The following is a 24038-nucleotide window of genomic DNA, read 5'->3' as shown; positions in this document are numbered from 1 at the left end:
CATATGAATCAACTGCTCTAACTCTACTTATCATCCCTTTAACTTCCATGGCCAAAAGAGCCCTTTCTCTGGCCACCATTCCATACTGACTTCCTCTATTAGAACAAACTCCTTGAAGACAAGGAGTTTTTACTTTTTTCACTTTTCTTATTTTTATACTCAGCACAATTCCTGGCACACAGCCACAGCCACTACTTCAAAAGAGAAATTATGCAGGTAGAAGTAGGGAGAAAGAATGCCTGAGCCCCCTGACTACTCAATGGGTTTGAATTAGAAAGAAGTCAATAACTCAACTCTTACAGGTGAGATGAGATGGGAGAACCACCAGACCTTACCATCTACCTTGCTACTTTCTCCTAAGATTCTCCAGGCTCTACCATTTGCTCCGTTTCACCTGGTAATGACATCTCATCTACTCTTTGACATCTAATTCACCACTATATCTTCAGCACTTTTGGGTTTTTCAATCAGCCCTGCAGTTCAATGTTCATATGTCTGTGAATATAAACTTCCTCCTTGAAAGCAGAAACTATGTACAAATTTTCTATTTGCATATGCAACAATTACCATAATTCTTGGCATATAATAAGTGCTTAATAAATGTTTATTTTTCATTCATATGCTGAACATACAGGAAACAGATGGGATTTTTTGTGAGTTATGAGAAGTTCTCAAAAGTTCTGCCAGGAGACAGTAGACTGACAGATTCTACCATGCTAGAAAAGCTTCAATTATATATAGTTCCAACAGCAGACCAAGTCTACTTTCTAAGGATCAACCTAGCTAAGTACAAAGAGGCTCACCACCAGGAAGCAAATGGTTAATTCTTTGGCCATGGCAATTTATGAAACAAACACCAAAGAACTCTTAGTCCTAGTCCTATGCACGCCCTCTTCAGCTCCTGCAATGATAATGACAGGGTAATGGAATGGGAGACAAAATGTACTGAAAAATCATACAGTTTTTAGACCATCTATAATTTGAAATTTGTCTATGTTACTCTAAATGTGAAAACCTTATTCACTTACTGTCTGTGTTCATCCTTCGTTGCTGAAGAAGACCATGCCATCAGAGAAATGATGACATGACTTGCACTTGACTTTGAGTGAGGGACGGCTGTGCAGGTTACCAGCCTCCCTTCTCCTCCAGAGCCATCTGAATCCAGTGACCAGATATTCATCAGGATGACTGGAGATGACCCAAGATGAGGCAATTGGGGTTAAGTGACTTGCCCAAGGTCACACAGCTAGTGAATGTCAAGTATCTGAGGTGAGAAATGAACTCAAGTCCTCCTGACTCCTGCATTGGTGCTCTATCCACTACACCACCTAGCTCCCCACTTATTCAATAACTAGAGTGGAGATGAAATCCACTAGAAGAACTGTGTCATGGCAATCTTAAAATTTTCAGTATAAACTATGCCAGGAGGGGGCGGACCCAAGATGGCGGAGTGAAAGCAACGACTCACCTAAGCTCCTGGACAAATTCCTCTGGATACCTCTGAAAGGAGAATCTGACCAAACTTTGGAGGTGCGGAATCCAGTGGGTGACAGACTTTGACGGATTCGGAGCCCAGGTTAGACTGGAAGGTCAGCGGGAAGGATCTGTTCCGCGGGGGTGAGCCCCAGTGCACAGTGCAGCGCGGTCAGCGCAGCAGGACGGAAGGGACCTGAGAAGCCCAAGAGTGGCGGGCGAAACCAGCGGAGCAGGAGACCAGCCAAACCGAGCCGGTGAGAGCCGCTGAGCGCCAGATATCAGCGCAGCAGCCCTTGAAACCTTCAGCCTGAAGACTAAAACTTCGGTAAGTCGCCTACTTGAACTTCCGGGAGCCAGGATGGCGGAGTGATCAGTAAATGCTCTCTCCTCCCCCCTGATGACCGTGAAAGAACCATAAAATATTTCCCCAGAAAAATTTTGGATCAGCGGGAACAGCAGAAGGGGGCAAATAGTCTCATAACACCAGAGGCTAGGAAAATAGCAAAGGGGGATTCTTCCTACTGTGGCGGAGGCAATCCGGAAGGACAGACGACCCAGGGCAGAGAAAATTCGCACTGAGACCCAGGCAAGCCTCAGTGCCAGGAGACGAGACCCAGGAGGGGTGGGAACACGCCTTAGCATCTAGGCGTGCCTCAGCCCTCCAAGGGAAAAGGACAGACAATAGGGAAGCTGGGATCACCATCCCCTGACCTTGCCTTTGCCTCAGGTCAGCTGAGGAGATCTCCTGTGACCAGACCACCCCTCCCACACACTTAACAAGCTAACCCCAGGGTTGATCTGGGAAACAAAAAACAAAAACCTGCTTTTAGCTTCTTCACACATCAGCTCAACACAAAGTTCTGTACCTTCTGACTGAAATAACCAGAAGCTACAACACTCAGCCAACATCATGAATCAGAAAAAGCAGACGAAAAGTGAAAAAACCATAGAATCTTTCTATGGGGATAAGGACCAAAACACAAACACCAAAGAGGTCAGAGCTGAGACTGTACTTCCATCTGAAACTTCAGAAGGGACTATGAATTTCTCGCAAGCACAACTAGATTACCTGGAACAGCTGAAGAAGGGAATAGAAGAAAAATTGGCCAATGATTTTAAAATTATAAAAAAAGAATTCACTGATGAGAACATCACTTTGAAAAGGAAAATTAAACAAATGGAAAAGGAAGTTCAAAAATTAACTGGAGAAAATAATTCCCTAAAAGGAAGAGTTAATCAAACGGAAAAGGAAACCCAAAACCTAATTGGGAAAATTGATCAAATGGAAAAGGAAACACAAAACCTAACTGGGAAAATTGGTCGAATGGAAAAAGAAGTACAAAAATTAAATGGAGAAAATAGCTCCTTAAAGGGAAAAATTGGTCAGATGGAAAAGGAGATGCAAAAGTTAACTGAAGAAAAGAATACGATGAAGATTAGAATTGGGCAAGTAGAAACTAATGACTCAATGAGGCAACAAGAATCAGTCAAAAAAAATCTAAAGAATGAAAAGATAGAAGAAAATGTAAAATATTTAATTGGAAAAACAACTGACCTGGAAAATAGATTCAGGAGAGAAAATTTAAGAATTATTGGCCTGCCAGAAACCCATGATGAAGAAAAGAGTCTGGACAATATCTTCCAGGAAATCATCAAGGAAAACTGCCCAGAAGTACTAGACTCAGAGGGCAAAATAGTCATCAAAGAATCCACTGTTCCCCTCCCGAAAGGGATCCCAAACTCAAAAAGCCAAGAAATATCGTTGCCAAATTCCAGAGCTATCAAGTGAAGGAGAAAATACTACAAGCAGCCAGAAAGGAACAATTCAAATATCAAGGACATACAGTCAGGATCACACAGGACCTTGCAGCTTCTACATTAAAAGATCGAAAGAATTGGAACCCAATATTCCGTAAGGCAAAGGAGTTGGGACTTCAACCAAGGATCAACTACCCAGCAAAGTTCAGCATAACATTTCAGGCAAGGAGAAAGTCATTCAACGAAATAAGGGAATTCCAGAGCTTCCTGACCAAAACACCAGAACTCAATAGACAATTTGATGTTCAAATGCAGGTCTCAAGAGAATCATAAAAAGGTAAACAGGGGGGAAAAAACAAAAACAAAAACTTGCTACTCAATTAGGGCAAACTGTTTACCTCCCTATAAGGGAAGATGATACCTGTTAATCTTGAGAACTGTGCAGCTATTATGATAAAAGGGATATAAGTAGAGGGAACGGGTATAAAGTAAATGATGTCATGTCAAAAATATGATTTAAGTATGAGAAGGGATTGTAATAGGAGGTGTGAAAAGGAGGAAGCAGAAAATGGAAAATTACATCACAGGAAGAAGTACAAAACTATAGTAGAGGGAAGGAGGGAGGGAGATGAGCATTGTATGAGAGGTACTCTCATCTGATTTGTTTAAAGGAGGGAACAATAATCTTAAGTAGATAATCCTAACTAGCTATATAAGGTAGTAGGAGGGGAAGGGGGAAGAAAGGGGAGGAAGGCTAAAAGGGAGGGAAGAAGCAATAAGAGTAAAGGGGAGTAAAAGGGAGGGGGGGCTAAAAGAAGGAGGGGAAGGCTGCAGGAGGAGGGGGAGAAAAGTGAATATTATTGAGGAGGGGAAGGGAGACGGGAGAGCTAAAAGCACAAATGGTGGGAAAGAGGATGGAGGGAAATACACAGATTGTAATCATAACTGTGAATGTGAATGGAATGAACTCTCCCATAAAACAGAGATGGATAGCAGAATGGATTAAAAGCCATAATCCAACAATATGCTGCTTACAAGAAACACATTTGAAACAGGGGGATACACATAGGATAAATGTCAAAGGATGGAGCAGAATATATTGTGCCTCAGCTCATGTAAGAAAGGCAGGAGTAGCAATCCTAATCTCAGACAAAGCAAAAGCAGAAATAGATCTAATCAAAAGGGATAAGGATGGAAACTATATCCTGCTAAAAGGCACCATAGACAATGAAGCAATATCATTACTAAACATGTATGCTCCAAGTGGTATAGCATCCAAATTCTTAGAGGAGAGGTTGGGGGAGTTGAAGGAAGAAATTGACAGCAAAACTATACTAGTGGGGGACCTCAACCTTCCCCTCTCTGAACTCCATAAATCTAACCTCAAAATAAACAAGAAAGAGGTTAAGGAGGTAAATAAAATTCTGGATAAGGTAGATATGATAGATCTTTGGAGAAAATTAAATGGGAATAGAAAGGAATACACCTTTTTCTCAGCGGTACATGGAACATTTACAAAAATTGACCATGTACTAGGACATAAAAATCTCACAATCCAGTGCAGAAAGGTAGAGATAATCAATGCATCCTTCTCAGATCATAATGCATTAAAAATTGCATGTAATAAAAGGCCATGGAAAGATAAACCAATCTATTTCTAAAGAAGGGTTGGATTAAAGAAGAAATCATAGAAACAATCAACAATTTCATTCAAGAGAATGACAATAGTGAGACAACATACCAAAACTTATGGGATACTGCAAAAGCAGTTATTAGGGGAAGTTTTATATCTTTGAATGCTTACATAAATAAAATAGAGAGAGAGGAGATCAATGACTTGGGCTTGCAGTTGAAAAAGCTAGAAAAAGAACAAATTGAAAATCCCCAAGTAAATACCAAATTAGAAATACTGAAAACCAAAGGAGAGATTAATAAAATTGAAATTAAGAAAACTATTGAATTGATAAATAAAACCAATAGTTGGTTTTATGAAAAAACTAATAAAATTGATAAACCTTTGGTCAATCTGATTAAAAAAAAGAAAGAAGAAAATCAAATTACTAATATTAAAAATGAAAGGGGTGAACTCACCTCCAATGAGGAGGAAATTAAAACAATAATTAGAAACTACTTTGCCCAACTTTATGCCCACAAATTCGATAATCTAAATGAGATGGATGAATATTTTAAAAAATACAAATTGCCCAGATTAACAGAAGAGGAAGTTGAATACTTAAACAACCCCATCTCAGAAAAAGAAATTGAACAAGCCATCAATGAACTCCCTAGGAAAAAATCTCCAGGGCCAGATAGATTCACAAGTGAATTCTATCAAACATTTAAAGAACAGTTAATTCCAATACTACATAGACTATTTTTGAAAATTGGGGAAGAAGGAATCCTCCCAAATTCTTTCTATGATACAAATATGGTTTTGATACTCAAACCAGGAAGAGACAAAACAGAGAAAGAAAATTATAGACCAATTTCCCTAATGAATATAGATGCAAAAATTTTAAATAAGATTTTAGCAAAACGAATACAGCATCTTATCACGAGATTAATACATTATGATCAGGTAGGATTCATACCAGGATTACAGGGCTGGTTCAATATTAGGAAAACTATTAGCATTATCGATCAAATCAACAACAAAGGCAACAAAAACCACATGATTATCTCAATAGATGCAGAAAAAGCTTTTGACAAAATACAACAGCCATTCCTACTAAAAACACTGGAGAACGTAGGAATAAAGGGAACCTTCCATAAAATAATAAGCAGTATCTATCTAAAACCTACAGCAAGAATTATATGCAATGGGGATAAGCTAGATGCATTCCCAATAAGATCAGGGGTGAAACAAGGATGTCCATTATCACCACTATTATTCAATATGGTACTAGAAATGTTAGCTGTAGCAATTAGACAAGATAAAGATATTGAAGGAATAAGAATAGCCAAAGAAGAAACTAAGTTATCACTCTTTGCAGATGATATGATGATCTACTTAGAGAATCCCAGAGATTCAAGTAAAACATTACTTGAAATAATAAACAACTTTGGCAAAGTTGCAGGTTACAAAATAAACCCACACAAATCTTCTGCATTCCTATATATTAGCAACAAAGTCCAACAGCAAGAGATAGAAAGAGAAATCCCATTTAAAGCTAGGGTAGACAGTATAAAATACTTAGGAGTTTACCTGACAAAACAAACCCAGGGATTATATGAACACAATTACAAGACACTTTTTGCAGTCAGATTTAAATAAGTGGAAAAACATTAGCTGCTCATGGGAAGGCCGTGCTAATATAATAAAAATGACAATTCTACCTAAATTAATTTACTTATTTAGTGCCATACCAATTAAACTATCAGAGAATTATTTTCTAGAGCTGGATAAAATAATATCAAAATTCATTTGGAAAAACAAAAGGTACAGAATATCAAAGGGACTAATGAAAAGAAATGCTTGGGAAGGTGGCCTAGCGCTACCAGACCTGAAACTGTACTATAAAGCAGCAATTATCAAAACCACTTGGTATTGGCTAATAAACAGAGAGGTAGACAAGTGGAATAGACTTGGCACTCAAGATGCAGTAGGCAAGGAATATAGCAACCTTCTGTTTGATAAACCCAAGGACCCCAGCTTCTGGGATAAGAACTCACTGTTTAACAAAAATTGCTGGGAAAACTGGATAACAGTGTGGCAGAAATTAGGCATAGACCCATACCTGACACCGTACACAAGAATAAAGTCCAAATGGGTACATGATTTAGGTATAAAGATTGATACCATGAATAAACTGGAGAAGCAAGGAATAGTGTATTTATCAGATCTATGGAGAAGGGAAGAAATTTTTCCTAAAGGAGAGATAGAAAGCATTATGAAATGCAAAATAGACAACTTTGATTACATTAAACTGAGAAGTTTTTGCACAACCAAACCCAATGCAACCAAAATCCGGAGGGATGTAGTAAATTGGGAAAGAATTTTTACAGCTAAGCTCGGGGATAAAGGCCTCATTTCTAGAATATATAGAGAACTGACTCAAATGTATAATCATACAAGTCATTCCCCAATTGATAAATGGTCAAAGGATATGAACAGGCAATTTTCGGAAGAAGAAATTAAAGATATCTATAATCATATGAAAAAATGCTCTAAATCACTATTGATTAGAGAGATGCAAATCAAAACAACTCTGAGGTACCACATCACACCTATAAGATTGGCAAACATGACAGAACAAGGAAATGATAAATGCTGGAGAGGATGTGGGAGAGTTGGAACACTAATTCATTGTTGGTGGAGCTGCGAGCGCATCCAACCATTCTGGAGAGCAATTTGGAACTATGCCCAAAGGGCTACAAAAATGTGCATACCCTTTGACCCAGCAATAGCACTACTAGGACTGTATCCCCAAGAGATCATAAAAATGGGAAAGGGTCCCACATGTACAAAAATATTTATAGCAGCACTTTTTGTAGTTGCCAAAAACTGGAAGTCAAGGGGATGTCCATCAATTGGGGAATGGCTGAATAAATTATGGTGTATGAATGTAATGGAGTACTATTGTGCCATAAGAAATGATGAACAAGAAGACTTCAGAGAGGCCTGGAAGGACTTATATGACCTGATGCTGAGTGAAAGGAGCAGAACCAGGAGAACTTTGTGCACAGCAACGACCACAGTGTGCGAGAGTTTTTTCTGGTAGACTTGGAATTTCGTAATAACGCAAGAACTTCTTAAAAAAAAAAAAAGAAATCCCAATGGTGGTTCTCAAGGCAAAATGCCTTCCACACTCAGAGAAAGAAATATGGAAGTCATTCGCAAAATGTAGCAGATCATGTTTGTGTATGTGTAAGTTTTTGTGTATCATGTTTTGATTTGTTATATGATTTCTTTCATTTATTTTAGTCTGACTACATAGCATGACTATAGTGAAAATACACTCAATAGGAAAGTATAGGTAGAACCTATACAGAATTGTATGCAGTCGTGGGGAGGGAGGGGGGTAGTGGGGGGTAGGTGTGGGGGGGATAAAATCTCAATTGTATGGCAGTGATTGTTAAACATTAAAAAATAAATAAATAAATAAATAAACTATGCCAGAAGAAAAAGGAAGAAGCAAAGACAGAAATGAGCAGAGTTGGGTTTTTTACGTTCAAATGTACCAGACACATTATTTAGTGAGATATGGTCATCTTTTAGTGCAGTGCTTATGATATGTATTTTGCAAAAAGAATACCATCAAAATATTTGAATCTTTTGCATCAATACTAGTTACAGAGGATGAAAATGTAGAGAAAATTCACAGAGAATCTGATAACGTCTTCCAAATTAAATGTTATACGGTGACTTCATTTAAAAGGTGGAAATGCATAACTATGGTAACAACTACAAAGGAAAGCAAAAGTCAGGAAGAAAGAATGGATGAGATTAAAGACTTGAGTACTATAGAGAAGCCTCATGCCCTTACGTCATGAATACTTTATTCAAGAAAAGAATCTGTAGAAACTGGACACAGCACCAAACAGTTTCATAAAAAGATGAAGTTGATTTTGTTCTTTTTTTTAAATAGTATTAGAACCAATGGGAGAAGACACGAGAAAGAACAAAAAGAAAATAAAGAGAGAGAAAGAGACAGAGAGAAAAGGAGCAAATAGCATGCTTCAATCTGCATTTAGACTCCATAGTTCTTTTTCTGGATGTGGACAGCAATTGTCTTAGATTGCTAAGCAGAGATAAGTCCATCAAAGTTGATCATCACACAAACGTTGTTGCTACTGTAGACAATACTCTCTTGGTTCTGCTCAGTTAACTCAGCATTGGTACTTACTCACCTAAGTCTTTCTGGGTTTGTCTGAAATTTGCCTGCTCATCATTTCTTACAGAACAACAGTGTTCCCATTACATTTGTAAATCACAACTTGTTTAGCCATTCCCCAGTTGATAGGCATTTCCTCAATTTCCAATTCTTTACTACCACAAAAAAAGCTGCTATAAATACTTTTGTACACATGCATCTTTTCCCCTTTTTTATGATCTCTTTAGGATACAGGCCTAGTAGTGGTACTGCTGGATCAAAGGGTATGTACAGTTTGTCTTTTGTTTGTCTTCCAAATTGCTCTTCAGAATGGTTGAATCAGTTGACAACTCCACCAACAATGCATTAGTGTTCCAATTTCCCCACATATTCTCCAACACCCATCATTTTCCTTTTCTGTCTTATTAGTCAAACTGACAGATATAAGGTGATACCACAGAGTTGTTTTAATTTGCATTTCTCTAATTAATAGTGATTTAGAGCATTTTTTCATATGGTTATAGATAGCTTTGGTTACAATGGCTTTGTACAAAAACTTTTCAATTTAATGTAATCAAAATCATCTATTTTTATCTCATTTGATCAAAATTCTTCCCTTCTCCATAGATCTGACAGGTAAACTATTCCTTGCTCTCCTATTTATTTATGACATCACCCTTAATGCCTAAATCATATATCCATTTTGACCTTATCTTAGTATATAGTGTAAGATGTTAGTCTATGCCTAGTTACTGACATACTACCTTCCAGCTTTCCCAATAATTTTTGTCACATAGGGAATTCTTATCCCAGAAGTTGGGAGTCTTTGGGTTTATCAAACAGTAGATTGCTATAGTCATTGACTACTGCGTCTTGTGTACCTAATCTATTCCACTGATTCACCATCCTATTTCTTAGCCAGTACCAAATAGTTTTGATCTTATAATATACATATATTAGCAAAACTTATAATATAGTTTTAGATCTTGTACAGCTAGGTACCTTCCTTTGCATTTTTTTCATTAATTCCCTCAATATTCTTGACCTTTTGTTCTTCCAGGTGAATTCTATTATTTTTTTTTCAAACTATAAAATAATTTTTTGGTAGTTTGACTGTATGATACTGAATAAGTAAATTAATTTAGAAAAAATGTCATTTTTATTACATTAGCTCAATCTACCCATGAGCAACTGATATATTTTCAATTATATAGATTTGGCTTTATTTGTGTGAAAAGTGTTTTGTAATTGTGTTCATATAGTTCCTGGATGTGTCTTGGCAGGTGGACTCCCAAATATTTTATATTGTCTAGTTATTTTAAATGGAATTTCTCTTTCTATCTCTTACCACTGGGCTCTTTTGATAGTACATAGAAATGCCAATGATTTAAGTGAGTTTATTTGATTAAATGTTAACAGACCAAAAAAGATTCAACTGAGGCAGAAGTCATCCTTGAACTGGCTGTTTATGTACAGACAAACTACAAACTTGTCAAGGCAATGATCAGAATTAGTGAAAGGCTAAAAGAAAGATTCATGAGGAGAAAAAAAGCAACTGAAACAACTCAATCCTGAAGTATTTCAAAAGTAATTGAGATCTGAGATCACTACTTTCATATTCAACAACCCTCGTTTTCTGCTCTACTACATATAAAGGAATGTCTATTTTGTTTAATGTTTAAGTTCAGAAAAAAAAGAAATACATTTAAAAACTTAGGGGGAAAATAAAGTAATAGTTATCTCCTCAGGTTACCTCATAAGCAGAAGAGCCTGTAGCTCCCTGTGAGCACAAAAGACCCTACAGAATGCCAGCATCATGAGTTTATATTCTCACCTCAAAGTTAAAAATGCACTGCTTCTGTATCATGCTGGATGCCTGGACTGCTATGCCTTATGTTTGATGCTAAAGAAAAACGTGGTAAGGCCATGGTCTATCTTACCACAAAGAAAGACAGCCCTACCTGCACTTGAAACAGAAGACTGGGGAGGGAAAGCCCTATATTGCCACAACTGAAGGGCCAAAAAGTTCCCTTCTGCAATGGGGCCAACACAAAACACCACAAAGAAAATGGGGACAATGTGGGACCAAAGGTCATTAAGAAAAAAGGAGAGTTAAGGCTGACCAGTGCGGAGCACAGACCAGCGCAAAGCAGCAGGGACAGGACCCAGAACAGGATTGAGGGTGCAACTGGCAGTTGTTCCCAGATTCCTCAACCCACAAAAGCCACAGACAGCTTCAAAGGTCAATGGGAGGGCTCCAGCAGCTGCCATTTTCAGAGCCCTCCACCTAGAGACCCTGGGGGGAATTGAAGGACTGATCTAATCTCAGCCCTGAGAGACTTCCCTCTAAAACCCCTCAGGGAATTGAGCCATTGATCTGATTCTCAGCCCTGAGTTCTACCCAGGAGTCAGGAGGAGCAGTGGCAATGGAGCTGGAAGCTGCTATGGTAAGGAAATTCAATTGCAGATTCTGAGCAGAAAAGTTTTTGGCTGCTCCCAGACCAGTGTGCAGGTCAGGAGAGGAGTAAACACCTCTCCCTTGATTGTGCCACCTTGGAGGAACTGAGAACTTACAGGTCCCCAGAATATACCCTCCACTTGACAAAGGTCTCAAAAGTCAAATAACTGGCTGGGAAAATGCCCAAAAAAGGAAGAAGAAAAAAGACAATAGAAGGTTACTTTCTTGGTAAACAGGAATTTTCTTTCATCCTTTTGGATGAGGAAGAACAAAGCATAACATCAGAAGAAGTCAAGGTTTCTGCATCCAAAACCTCCAAAATAAATATGCAATGGTCTCAGGACATGGAAGAGCTCAAAAAGGATTTTGAAAATCAAGTAAGAGAAGTGGAGGAAAAATTGGGAAGAGAAATGAGAACAATGCAAGAAAATCATGCAAAACAAGTCAACAGCTTGCTAAAGGAGACCCAAAAAATGCTGAAGAAAATAACACCTTTAAAAATAGACTAACTCAACTGGAGAAAGAGGCCCAAAAAGCCAGTGAGGAGAAGAATGCTTTCAAAAGGAGGTTCAAAAGCTCAGTGAAGAAAATAGTTCTTTAAAAATTAGAATGGAACAGATAGAAGTTAATGACTTTATGAGAAACCAAGAAATTACAAAACAAAACCAAAAGAATGAAAAATAGAAGATAATGTGAAATATCTCATTGGAAAAACAACTGACCTGGAAAATAAGCAGAGACAATTTAAAAATTATAGGGCTACCTGAAAGCCATGATCAAAAAAAGAACCCAGACATCATCTTTCATGATATTATCAAGGAAAACTGTCTTGATATTCTAGAATCAGAGGACAAAATAAATACTGAAAGAATCCAAAGATCACCTCTTGAAAGAGATCCGAAAAGAGAAACTCCTAGGAATGTTGTAGTCAAATTCCAGAGTTCCTCAGGTCAAGGAGAAAATATTGCAAGCACCCAGAAAGAAACAATTCTAGTATTGTATAAATACAATAAGGATAATATTGGATCTGGCAGCTTCTATATTAAGGGATCAAAGGACCTGGAGTATGATACTCCAGAAGTCAAAGGAAATGGGATTAAAACCAAGAATCACCTACCCAGCAAAATTGAGTATAATACTTCAGGGGAAAAAAATGGCCATTTGATGATACAGAGGACTTTCAAGCATTCTTGATGAAAAAGACCAGAGCTAAATAGAAAATTTGACTTTCAAACACAAGAATCAAGACAAGTATAAAAAGGTAAATGGGAAAGAGAAATCATAAAGGACTTTCTAAAGTTGAACTCTTTACATGTTTACAACTTTACATGGAAAGATAGTATTTGTAACTTTTGAGACTTCAGTACCTGGGTAGTTGGAGGGATTACACACACACACACACACACACACACACACACACACACAGAACACAGGGTGAGCTGAATAAGAAGGGATGATACCCAAAAAAATAAAATTGAGAGGTGATAGAGGAATATATTTGGAGGAGAGAGGGAGAAATGGAATAGGGTAAACTATCACGCATCAAGGAGGCAGGAAAAAGCTTCTTCAGTGGAGGAGAAAAGGGAAGATGTGAGAGGAAAAAAGGGATGCTTACTTTCTTCACATCTGGCTTGAGGGAATGACATGCTTATTCAGTTGGGTATGAAAGTATATCTTGCACTACAGAAGGGCAGGGGAGAAGAGGACAAGTGGGGTGAGGGAGATAATAGAGGGGGGGCAAATGGGAGAAGGGAGTAATCAGAAGTACACACTTTTGGGGAGGGACAAGGTCAAAAGAGAGCATAGAATAAACGGGGGGCAGGATAGGATGGAGGGAAATATAATTAGTTTTACACAACATGACTATTAGGAAAATCTTTTGCAAAACTACACTTATACAGCCTATATTGAATTGCTTGCCTTCTCAGTGGGGATGGGTGGGGAGGGAGGAAGGGAGAGAAGTTGGAGTTCAAAGTATTAGGAATGAATGTTGAGAAATAAGAAATACAGGTAATGGGGTATAGCAACCTATCTTGCCCTACAAGAAAAGAGAGAATGGGATAAGGGTGTGATAGAAGGGAGGGCAGATTGGGGGAAGGGGCAATCAGAATGTAAGGTATTATGGGGTGGGGGAGGGGGGGCATGGGGAGAAAATTTGGAACTCAAAATTTTGTGGAAATGAATATCGAAAACTAAAAACAAACAAAAAAAAGCAAAAATAAAAGAGTTAAGTGGCAGATAGCATAGACTGACTTGTTGCTGATTACTTAAAAAAGTAATGAATACCATTTTGGTCAGATTTCCTTTAATTGGGAGTTCTGTATGGGTTCTTACAAGGTAAAGCTTTAATTTTTGTGCCCTCTGCCTTAACAGCTAAAATCCCATGGTAATATGTATCTGTAAAGAGTTCTCCTGGTCTGTGGATCATTCTTCTACTTTGTAAGGGCAGATTCTTTAAATTTAAAATAATTATGAGAAATCATTAGATCTGAATGTTGACATTCACATATTAAATTATTTTTTAAAAAGTAACTGATAACTAAAAATGAGTAATGGACAACAGAAATGACATCAACACCAATCTTAACAATTTTCTCCAGTTAACTACTACAAATCAACAGAGAACCCAAAAAGCCCCTTCACAACAAGCACTTCACTTATTTGCCGAACCAAAGGAAACTAAAGCCAAAATAGCCCAAACCAGCATCCATTTAGGATGTAAAATCATTTGTAAAATCTTATGAAGAGGAATGATAAAATAATTTTGAGCAATACACACCATAAAACAAAGATGCAATGGAGAATAAAGCCAGTTTAAAGAAAGCTTGGCAAGAGATGCAAGTAAGTAAGGTTACCCGAAGGGTATTTAAAGACGCAAATGGAAGAAGTACAACAAACAGAATAAAGACAGAGATTTTAAAGAACATAATATTTTCAACATCATCATCCCCTCTTGGCACTAAAGAGAACAAAGACAGGAAAAGCAACTGGACTGAATTGAGTGTAAACAGAGGTGATCTGTGCTGAGGTAACAACTGTGAGAACACTGTGGAATCAATTCACAACATGCCTAAAGGAGGGAAAGATACTGAAAGTAGGGGATAAATCTCAGACCTTAATGGTATAAGATATAGTAATCAATAAAACATCACTAACTTCCTCAAGACCTACATGCTGACTTTTCTATCTATACAAAATAGTTGAGATTTACTTAAACATACCCCAAGACCATGGAATTTGGAGCAGGCTTTCACAACAGATACTCTACAATAGACCACATGCCTTCTGTTAGGCATCTAAAAGATGAAGCAGAAGTAATATATCTATTTACTGTCTATTTGAAAAACATTTATAAAATATATTTACTTCCGTAAAGATTCTTCTCCAACATGGTATCTTCTATCCAAATATGAAAACAATTTGAAAAATAACAAATAACTTTGTTCAACAATCTTGCTGATCATTAACTGCAAGTGAGACATAAAACAATAAATGCATGCTTGCCAATGCTAATTGCCACTGTGATGGAGAAGATTCAGTGCAGAAGCCACATTCACCAGAAGTTCACCAGAGGAAGGACATGGTGATGTCTTCCAAAATTCTATTCTAAGATAATAAAATGATGGTTGCATGAACCAAACCCCCGAAGAACCTCTTGGAAAAAGAGCACTGCCTCTCCAAAGAGTTTGGCCTAATCATTCACAAAAGAAAAACAAGCAGATGAAAAACGTCTGTGGCCTTGAATATGATACACAGTTACACACCTCACAAAGAGCTTGTCCATTAGTGACAGTACAACTGAAGGAGTTGGGATTCCAAGAGGAAGAAAGGAAATTACAAAGCCACTTTAATGACCTCAAGCTTCTCCTGGAAACAGACTCCTTTTTAATTCCAATGTTCTACCAGAGTATGTTGTATGCCTGTGGGAATGGCTATCCCTATGATGTCAAGATAAAGAGAAGAATAAGTCCAACGTGTTAGGTGGACCCTTTGTCAGAGTTATGAAACGATAAAGAAAAGAGCAGCATAGAATGGAGAGTTTACACTTCATATCCTTGGAAGATCCCACCTCCAAACCAAGGAGACCACAGATAGCTCACTACAGACCTACTGCTATTCCTTCTTCACAGTACGAAGGCGATCTTGTCTGAGACTTCTGAAGGCTTCGCCAGCAGTCCACAGCTCTAGCGGGTTTGAGTATGGGCTCAATGATAAAACATATGCCTAAAGTCCAAGAACCAACCAAACTAAGTGGAGAGAAGATCACCTCTGAAGACTCTATGAAGACTCCAGGAATGATGAATATATGAGCCACAGTAATTCACAAAAACTCTCATTCAAGGCGTGGGATGGTTGCTATCTGTGACAGAGCAAAAACAATCCTCACAAATTAAATGAAAGAACCATTCAAGGAAGGTCATGGAGGTCTTTTCATCTCTAAATCTACAATTCCTAGTATCTGGAAGTATAAAAAAGGAAAATGTGACACACTCTGCTTGACTGGGGGGAGGGAGGGGTCTACAAGTAGCAGATAGAAGATGAAGACAGAAGTCAGCTTGATATATAGACCATCTTTCCCAAAGTGAAACAGGATAATATCTGCCCCACCACCCCAAGCACCCTTGCCTGAAGTCTTCAAAGCAAAGGTAGAATGACAATTTTTCAAGTATGATTACTGACTCTGGAATCAGATAACACGTAAATGCCACCTCACTAGCTGAGTGAATGCAGGCAAGTGACACAGCTTCTGCAGCCCTTTCCAGCTGTAGATCTATGATCCTATGATCAGAGGAATTAAATTGTTATTAACCCAACAGTTAAAAATGCTCTAAGACAAATTTTGATACTAGGAAATTCAGTTAGCTATGTGTCAGGAGTGTGGGGTGGTGGGTATCATCAAATAGCATTAACTTATGCCTTAGTAAATGTGGAACTTCAGACAGACCTATTGATCTTTAATAATAGAATAATGGCATGCAATCTGAAGCTATGCCAGAGATAAGACAATGAATGGAGCTTTCTTCAACTGTATTTCTTACAACAATTTAATTCATTTTCAAAAAGGTTGAACTGAAATATATCAATTTAAAAAAAATGAAACCCTTTGAATAGTAGCTGATAAATGATTTATAAATTTACTATATCAATCAATTACTTAGGACCTGTTTTTCCTAGTACAACCATTTATTCATTGACAACACTCTAAAATCATGAAGAGATAATCATAAAGAGAACTATGATAAAGATAGTGCTCAAAAGTTCTGGTAATTTGAATATAAGCAATTTACCAATTCTGTCCCAATTTATAAAGGTGAGATAAGATATAAAATGGGGAATGAGAAGGGAAAGTGATATGAGGTCCTTTAGAAGACTAAAACAAATAATCAGAAAATTATTCGAAAATACAGAACTTTGACATCAAGAGCTGCCAGTCAACCACCTTGACATAATCCATGAGAGAGTTTCAATGTTAACAGTTTAGAAAGTAAAAAGACCTCTGGGAAATTCTTAATATTCTTAATTCTTAAATTCTTAAATAATTTTCTACTTAACATTTTCTTACTTAAATGGGACAGTGAAGTCCCTCTTCAAGGAAGTCAGATTCTTCTTAATTGGACGCTAGAAGAAAAAGTCACATTAATGGTATAGTAGGCAGACTCACCTGAAAGTTCTCAGATGTTTTGCATTCACAATGTCAGGAATTTCTGGAAAGAGGAACATATGTATATATATTACATAAAATGTTCTAAAACATAAATTTCATATCTTCATAAATACAATGCACTAATCATCAGAATAAAAAAGAAGAAAAAATATAAAATAATCTTGATATAGAAATGAATTATCCTTAACTCAAAGGGGCTATGTTTTTAAGTAAAGAACTGCAAGCACTAAATTAAATGTAATGTATCAAGTTAAATTGTAAATGATTATCATTAAATGATATGTAAGAAGGCAGATAACAAATTAAGCAGAAATTTGAAATGGTAAACTCTTAAAAAGGACAAGCCCTGGTGAAAGTGAACAAATCTATTCCAAATCATCTAATTATAATAGTGCATACATAACAGTGTAATTATGTAATTATGTAAATTAGAAGAATATTTCCCTATTTAACCTTTATGAAAAGCCACATATTTCCTTTATTCTTGTAAGTTTTTCAAACATGCTATCCAAAACAAAAATTACAAAGGCATGGGGGTCTTGCAAGTATAATTTAAGCAGCAAACATATTAAGCCAAGATTCACTGTATCATTACTGGAATTTGCATTAATTCTCCTAATATTTTATCTTTATAGATTGAGTGCTTGAAACTATTTTTTTACTTAAAGCATGTAAAATTCTACATCTTCAAAGCACAGTTAAGAGGACAGAAAATTTGCATAAAATAACACATATGTACCTCAGAAGTCAAAACAGTTTACCATCAATCTTTTTTCAACAACTCATGAATTAGACTAGATTAAATACTATCTGTTCCATGTTAAAAAAAAAAACAAAACAGTGGGTCCCATGTTAATAAAAAAGTGAAATAAGAATAGTTATACCAAGTCAGAGGTGATGTTCTAGATCTTACTAATTCCAATTCAGTTATCCAAAATTAGTAAATATTAGTCTAACAAGTACCTTATATGTGCAATATTCTGTGTTAGATACTAAAAGATGTATAAAGATGAATGCAGTTTTGCCCCTGCCCTCAAGAAACTTATCTAATATAGAAGTTTACACTGGAAAGCTAGATTAGAAGGCACTTTCATATAGCATCTTTTGAAACTCCCCAAAAGGACAGAGTCAGTGAAGCAACAGACTTGGCATCCTTTTAAAGAATGAAGAAACAAGTTAATAGCTATTAATCAATTTGCCCAAGATTCCCCAGCACATTAGTAGGAGGACTAGGGCTCAAACTCAGGTCTTTTTACTCATACCTCGCTATTCTTTCTACCACTGTATAATATCTTTAAGGCTTCTATCAATAAATGTCACTTTCATTAATGTTAAAGTCAAAGACGATTTTCTGAAAGACAATCCTGATTTTCTTGTACTAGGCAGATAACAAGACTTGGGTTGCTTTAAGGCATCACTTGATATTCTTATCTGAGCCTCCAATGTCAAAAGTAAAGCTATAATGCAGTGCATTAAAAATTTCAAAATATTTTCCTCCAAACAGTCCTACTAGTTAGTCACAAGACTTGGGTTCCAACTCCTACTCTGTTGCTTATTTCTAACTCTGTACTTTGGGGCAAGTTTCTACTCCTTTCTCAGACTGTTTACTGATCTATTAAATTTAAAAAAAAAAGGAAATACAAATAAATGACCTCTTATGTCCCTTTCAGCTATATAACCTATAAGAAGGAAATGACAAAGAAATAGAGGGAGAAAGAAAAATAAATACAAGGAATGAAAATCTTATCACTATAGTTCTGACAAATAAAATATGTACAAACTAAACAGAAATGACAAACATTTCATTACAAAGTATAAAGCTATAATCCATTACTTATTTTCAATATTTTTAATTTACATTTGATTGAATTCAAAAGTATTTATTAAGTACCTATACTATGTGCCAAGCACTGGGACTATTAATTCAAAAATGAAACAGTCCTAGTCCTAAAGCTAGAATTTAGTGGGAGAGTTCAACATGTGAAAAGATAATTAGATTTTAAAAAAACAGCACACGAATTGAGTCTGGAAAGCAACGACAGTTTCCAAGAAGTGCAACCTCAGTCTCCTCATCTGTAAAATGTGAATATTAATAACATCTACCTTCCAGGGTAGTTGTGAGGATAAAATGAGATAAAATGCTTAAAGCATTTCATAAAGTATTGCACAAATCATTAATTATTATTGCTATTATATACTGAGTCTCATACTAATCATTCTTCGATAGTTACCAGAGTAGTGGATACACTACAAATTTGCCATTTAATCTCAAATGAGCCTTCACTCAAACCCTGTAGTACATTTATTCCTTCTTCAAAGATACTCTCACATCCCACGTAGTGGAGAGTCAGAAAACTTTTTCTTCTTTCTTCAAGCTCCCCTATATTGCCACTTCCCTATCCATTATTTACAAGAGGACCCTCCCAACTATTCACTAAGAAATCTATTCTGAGACTCTCAGTACAAGATCTCAAATTATACTAACAAAGCAGTAACCTTCAAATGATTTGGTACCGGTTAAAAAAAATAGAGATTAATCAGTAAAACAGATCCAGTACCCTCAAAGAGGGGGGAAAAAGTCATAATAGCAAAACCCAAATAAACCCAATAAACCCAATAAACTCAAAGACTCCAGCCACTGGGATAAGGACTCACTAATCAACAAACACCGCTGGGAAAATTGGAAAAGTAGTCTAAAGGAAATAGACCAACACTTCACACCATATGACAAGATAATATAGAAACTGATATATGATTTAGATATCAAGGGTGACATGATTAAATTAGAGGCCCAAGGAAGAAATTACCTTTCAGATCTATGGATAGGGAACAATTCCTAATGAAATAAGGGATGGGAATATTATACAAGGTAAAATGAACAAAAGACTTAAAAAGATAATATGACTGTAGTCTGCAGGGCTGAAGCTGATAGAGGTTTCAGTTTAATGAATATAATTTGTATGAGGCTGAGAAATAGTTTCATAGTTGGTCATGTGGCAGATTTAATGAGATTAAATTTATGGGAAAAAGGGCAGACTGAAATGCAACTCCATTTGTCAAATCATGGTTGAATTACAACCACAGGTTGGCTCAGCAAAAATCAACAAATCCTGAGAATCAATTATTCATATGAAATTCACAATAAACACTATTTTACTATCCATAAATTGTTACAGACCCTTTTTACATCAATAAAATTTATAATAAGCACATGTGTATAACACACACACACACACACACACACACACACACACACACACACACTTTTTCTTTCAGATAGTCAGCTAACATTTATTAGCATATCCCTGACTGATCATTTCCTTGCTAAGTTCTGGACAGGTTCATCACCAGATGAGCTATAGGGTATAAAATTTCTCAATGAACTCATGAAGAATGTCCTATACTAAGTTCTAAAGGGCTTAGGACATGTGCTGATGGAAGGAATATCAATTATAATAAAATCATACATCCTTGACATATGGAAGTAAATCTATTAAATCTTATAGGAACACAGGGACTCTTTAAGCTATCTCAGGGATGAGGAACTTGAAGCCTCAAGGCCTCACATGGCCTTCTAGGTCCTTGGGTGTATCCTTTGGCTGAGTCCAAGTTTTACAGAACAAATCCTTTTATTAAGGAGATTTGTTCAGTGAAGTTTGGATTCAGTTAAAGGGCCACATTTGAGGGCCTAGAGGGCCACACATGGCCAAGGCCACAGGTTCCCCACCCCTGGGCTATCTAGTTTAAACCCATCACATTACAGATGAGAAAACTTGAGGCCCAAAAAGTCAAGTAACAATATCTGTATTTCCAACATTTCTTTAAAAAAATGTTTGTTCAAGCCCTAACAAATTATATCTATATAAAATTTCTTCTAAATGGTTTCTAGAAGTAAAGGTAAAATTCAGCAGTTTATTTTGAGTTCCTCTACCTTTAACATACATAAATGTTGTATACATATGCATTAGTAATATTCCCAATATTAAGTTTGAATAACTTCTCTGGATCCTTTTGCTAAATAGAATATAAAATACAAATAAAAATACTTAGAAAGGAGCAATATGAAAGAGTTGCCAGATAGTAATTATCTCAATCTATGGCCTTGATGGTCATTAGCCCTCCTAACTGCTGGAAAGCTCCTTTTGTGAAACTAAGTTGTTTTTTTTTCATGAAAGTTATAGCAATCATGAATTTAACATGAAAATATGTCAATAATAATATCCCAAGAATAAATTTGTATCTTTCTTACTGATTAAGGCTTTCTACAATGGAATGAGGTCAACCTGATGAAGGCCAAAATGCATTTTATAGCCAGTAGCACTGTTCTTCCCTCTTCAGCAGGTACACAGACCACCAGCCATCCTTACTCAATTAAAAACTGCAAACAATTTTTCCATTGGTTGTGAAATTAACATCAACATTAAAATCATTCATTTCTGCCAAGTTTTCCTCAGAATTATTTTCATAGAAGGGCAGGGAATAGTAATAACCAGCATTCAAATAGCACTTATTATCACCTCCATTATATAGAAAACAGAGAAACGAAGTGATTTGTTCATTGTTACAAAGCAAATAAATGTCTAAGGTGAGATCTGAACTCAAGTAATCCTAAGTCCAGGTCTAGTACTCTAGTTACTACATCACTAAGAGAAGGAATTAAACATCTTAAAGTAGTAATTTTATTGTAAGTATAATACTGTCAAAGATTATTACCTTACTGGGTGGATTTTCTCATATAACATGAGATTATAATAGATATATATAGATATATAGATAGATATATATAGATAGATATAGATAGATATATACACATACATGGTAAGGCTACCAATAGGATCAAATGAGATAACATGTGAAAAACACTGCAAAAATTTCAGCCATAATAATGCAACAAAAATCTTAAATGACAAGTAGAAATGGCAAAGACTTAATTTTTTGAAATTTAATCAGCATCATTTTACACTTTTCTTGGGAATGACCACAATTCATTAGCATTAGCTACTTCCTTAGTTCTTTCTTTAATCTATGGACACTAAAGACAATTGGGTTTGCACTTTACATTGCTATATTTGCAACAAGAATTCAGAAAAATACAACTTCCATCACGTGAAAATATTAACACAGTTTCTTCATCTTAAGCTAATAAACTTTTATCCTTCTCAGAGAAACACAAAGCAAAACACGTTATAATTTATACACACACATACACCACATAAACATACACATGTTAACCTTTCCTTTCTAAAACCTGTTTCCAGCACACAGAACACATGGAATACCAAGCTTTGAGCAATGGAAGGGCCTTTTCAGTTCAAACTCAAGTCACTCTGATGAGGAATTCTAACAAGTCATTGTCCAATTTCTGCCAGGGACAGGGAAATTTATCCTACCTGAGTTAATTACCAAAAGTAATCCCTCCTTTTTCAAATGACAGTGAATTTCAAATATGCAAGGGGCTACCATGTTCATCCCCCAGATCTTCTCTCAGCAATAGATGTTGTTTTAGTGAGGTTAGAAGTCCTCTCACCACACTTATTGCATGCTGATTTCATGACAAGACTGTTAATATCCTTCCTAGAACGTGAAACACAGAACTAAAAATACTATTTAAAACGTGGAGTAACTGGAACACAGAACTAGAGCCACCCCATTTCAAATGTGATTCTTATAGAAATAAAATGTCAGATCCTATAAGCTTTTTAACATTGCACCATTATACTGTCTACTCATATTTAGTTTTTTCCATGGCCTTTTGTCTATTCACTTTCCCTTCTCCCCTTCTTACTCCCATCCTATACTTTTACAAGTACTTTTTGTGAAGAAGTTCACATTCAACAGTTACATTTTTTGTTAGTAGCTTCATTCACTGTTTTGCCCTATTGTGATCTTTTCCAACATAATGTTGTTATCAGGCACTGTTAGCCATCCCCCCCAATGGTATGTCATTCACAAATTTGAAAAAAAATCAACTACCATCCAGTTCAGAGCAAGCAGAAAAAGGGATAGAGCCTTTGAGACCACTAGAGAGCTCCCTATAGGCTGACAATAATTAATCACATCCCTAAATTAATAGGTGCATTCAGAACTATCATCTAACCCACACAGCTCCATGATAAGAGACTATTAAATGTCTTGATGAAATTCTAGCATATTACATCAGTCTTGTAGCCCTGGCATAAGAGGCAACGAAGTTAGCTTAGCATGATTTATTATTGCCAGCTTGGATCATAAGGAGCACCACTTTCCCCAAGTGTTCTCACAAATCTTCTTCCTCCAGCCTTTGATACCACCTTCTACAAGTTTGCTAGAAATACTACAGTTTACAAACTGTAATAATATATGGCTATCTCCAGTACAGGGACATCACTTTCATCCTCCATTTTTTAAACATCATATACACACACGGATACACCCAAGGTCCTAGAAGGCCGGTTCCCCATCCCTGCACTACACCCTCTTCTCCTCCAGCTTCTGAGAATCTTAAATCCCTTTCTCAGCCTTGAAAAAGCTGTCATACCTGCTGCCTCTACTTCTTCTCTCACTCCTAACCCAGATGAAATTTCCACTTCCACTCTCAGCATTTAAAACTGCTCTCTAAAGATATGGACAATTCATTTTCTTCTCTCCTCATCTCTCTGACCTGTCTGCTGCATTTGCCACTGCTAACTAACTTCTCCTCAATACTGTCTGTCCTCTGATTTTGGGGACCTCCCTCTCCTAGTTCTCTTTCTGCTTGTCCAAACTGTTGTGCTCAAGCGGTGCTGGAAACCTCAAAATTCAAGGGCACAAGGCTTGGATCTGCCTCGAATTTGACTCAAGCCTTCTTTGAATCAGAGGCAAGGTTTACTGTACTGCTAATTCAAGCAGG

The 24038-nt window shown here is 36.6% G+C and overlaps 1 protein-coding gene across 1 annotated transcript in view; it reads right to left on the bottom strand.

Annotated features, from left to right (window-relative positions):
• The window catches only part of TMA16 (translation machinery associated 16 homolog), an 80717-nt gene that overhangs the window by 3381 nt on the left and 53298 nt on the right, over window positions 1-24038 (bottom strand). The window contains exon 6 of the mRNA XM_072621557.1: window positions 17168-17210. Coding sequence (XP_072477658.1) covers window positions 17168-17210 — 43 coding nt within the window. The remainder of the gene's footprint in view (window positions 1-17167; window positions 17211-24038) is intronic.

The sequence above is a fragment of the Notamacropus eugenii genome, chromosome 6 (genome assembly GCF_028372415.1).
Source record: "Notamacropus eugenii isolate mMacEug1 chromosome 6, mMacEug1.pri_v2, whole genome shotgun sequence".
NCBI classification, from domain to species: Eukaryota; Metazoa; Chordata; class Mammalia; order Diprotodontia; family Macropodidae; genus Notamacropus; species Notamacropus eugenii.
The sequence above is the reverse complement of the archived record's forward strand: the minus strand, read 5'-3'. Positions and strand labels throughout refer to the sequence as shown.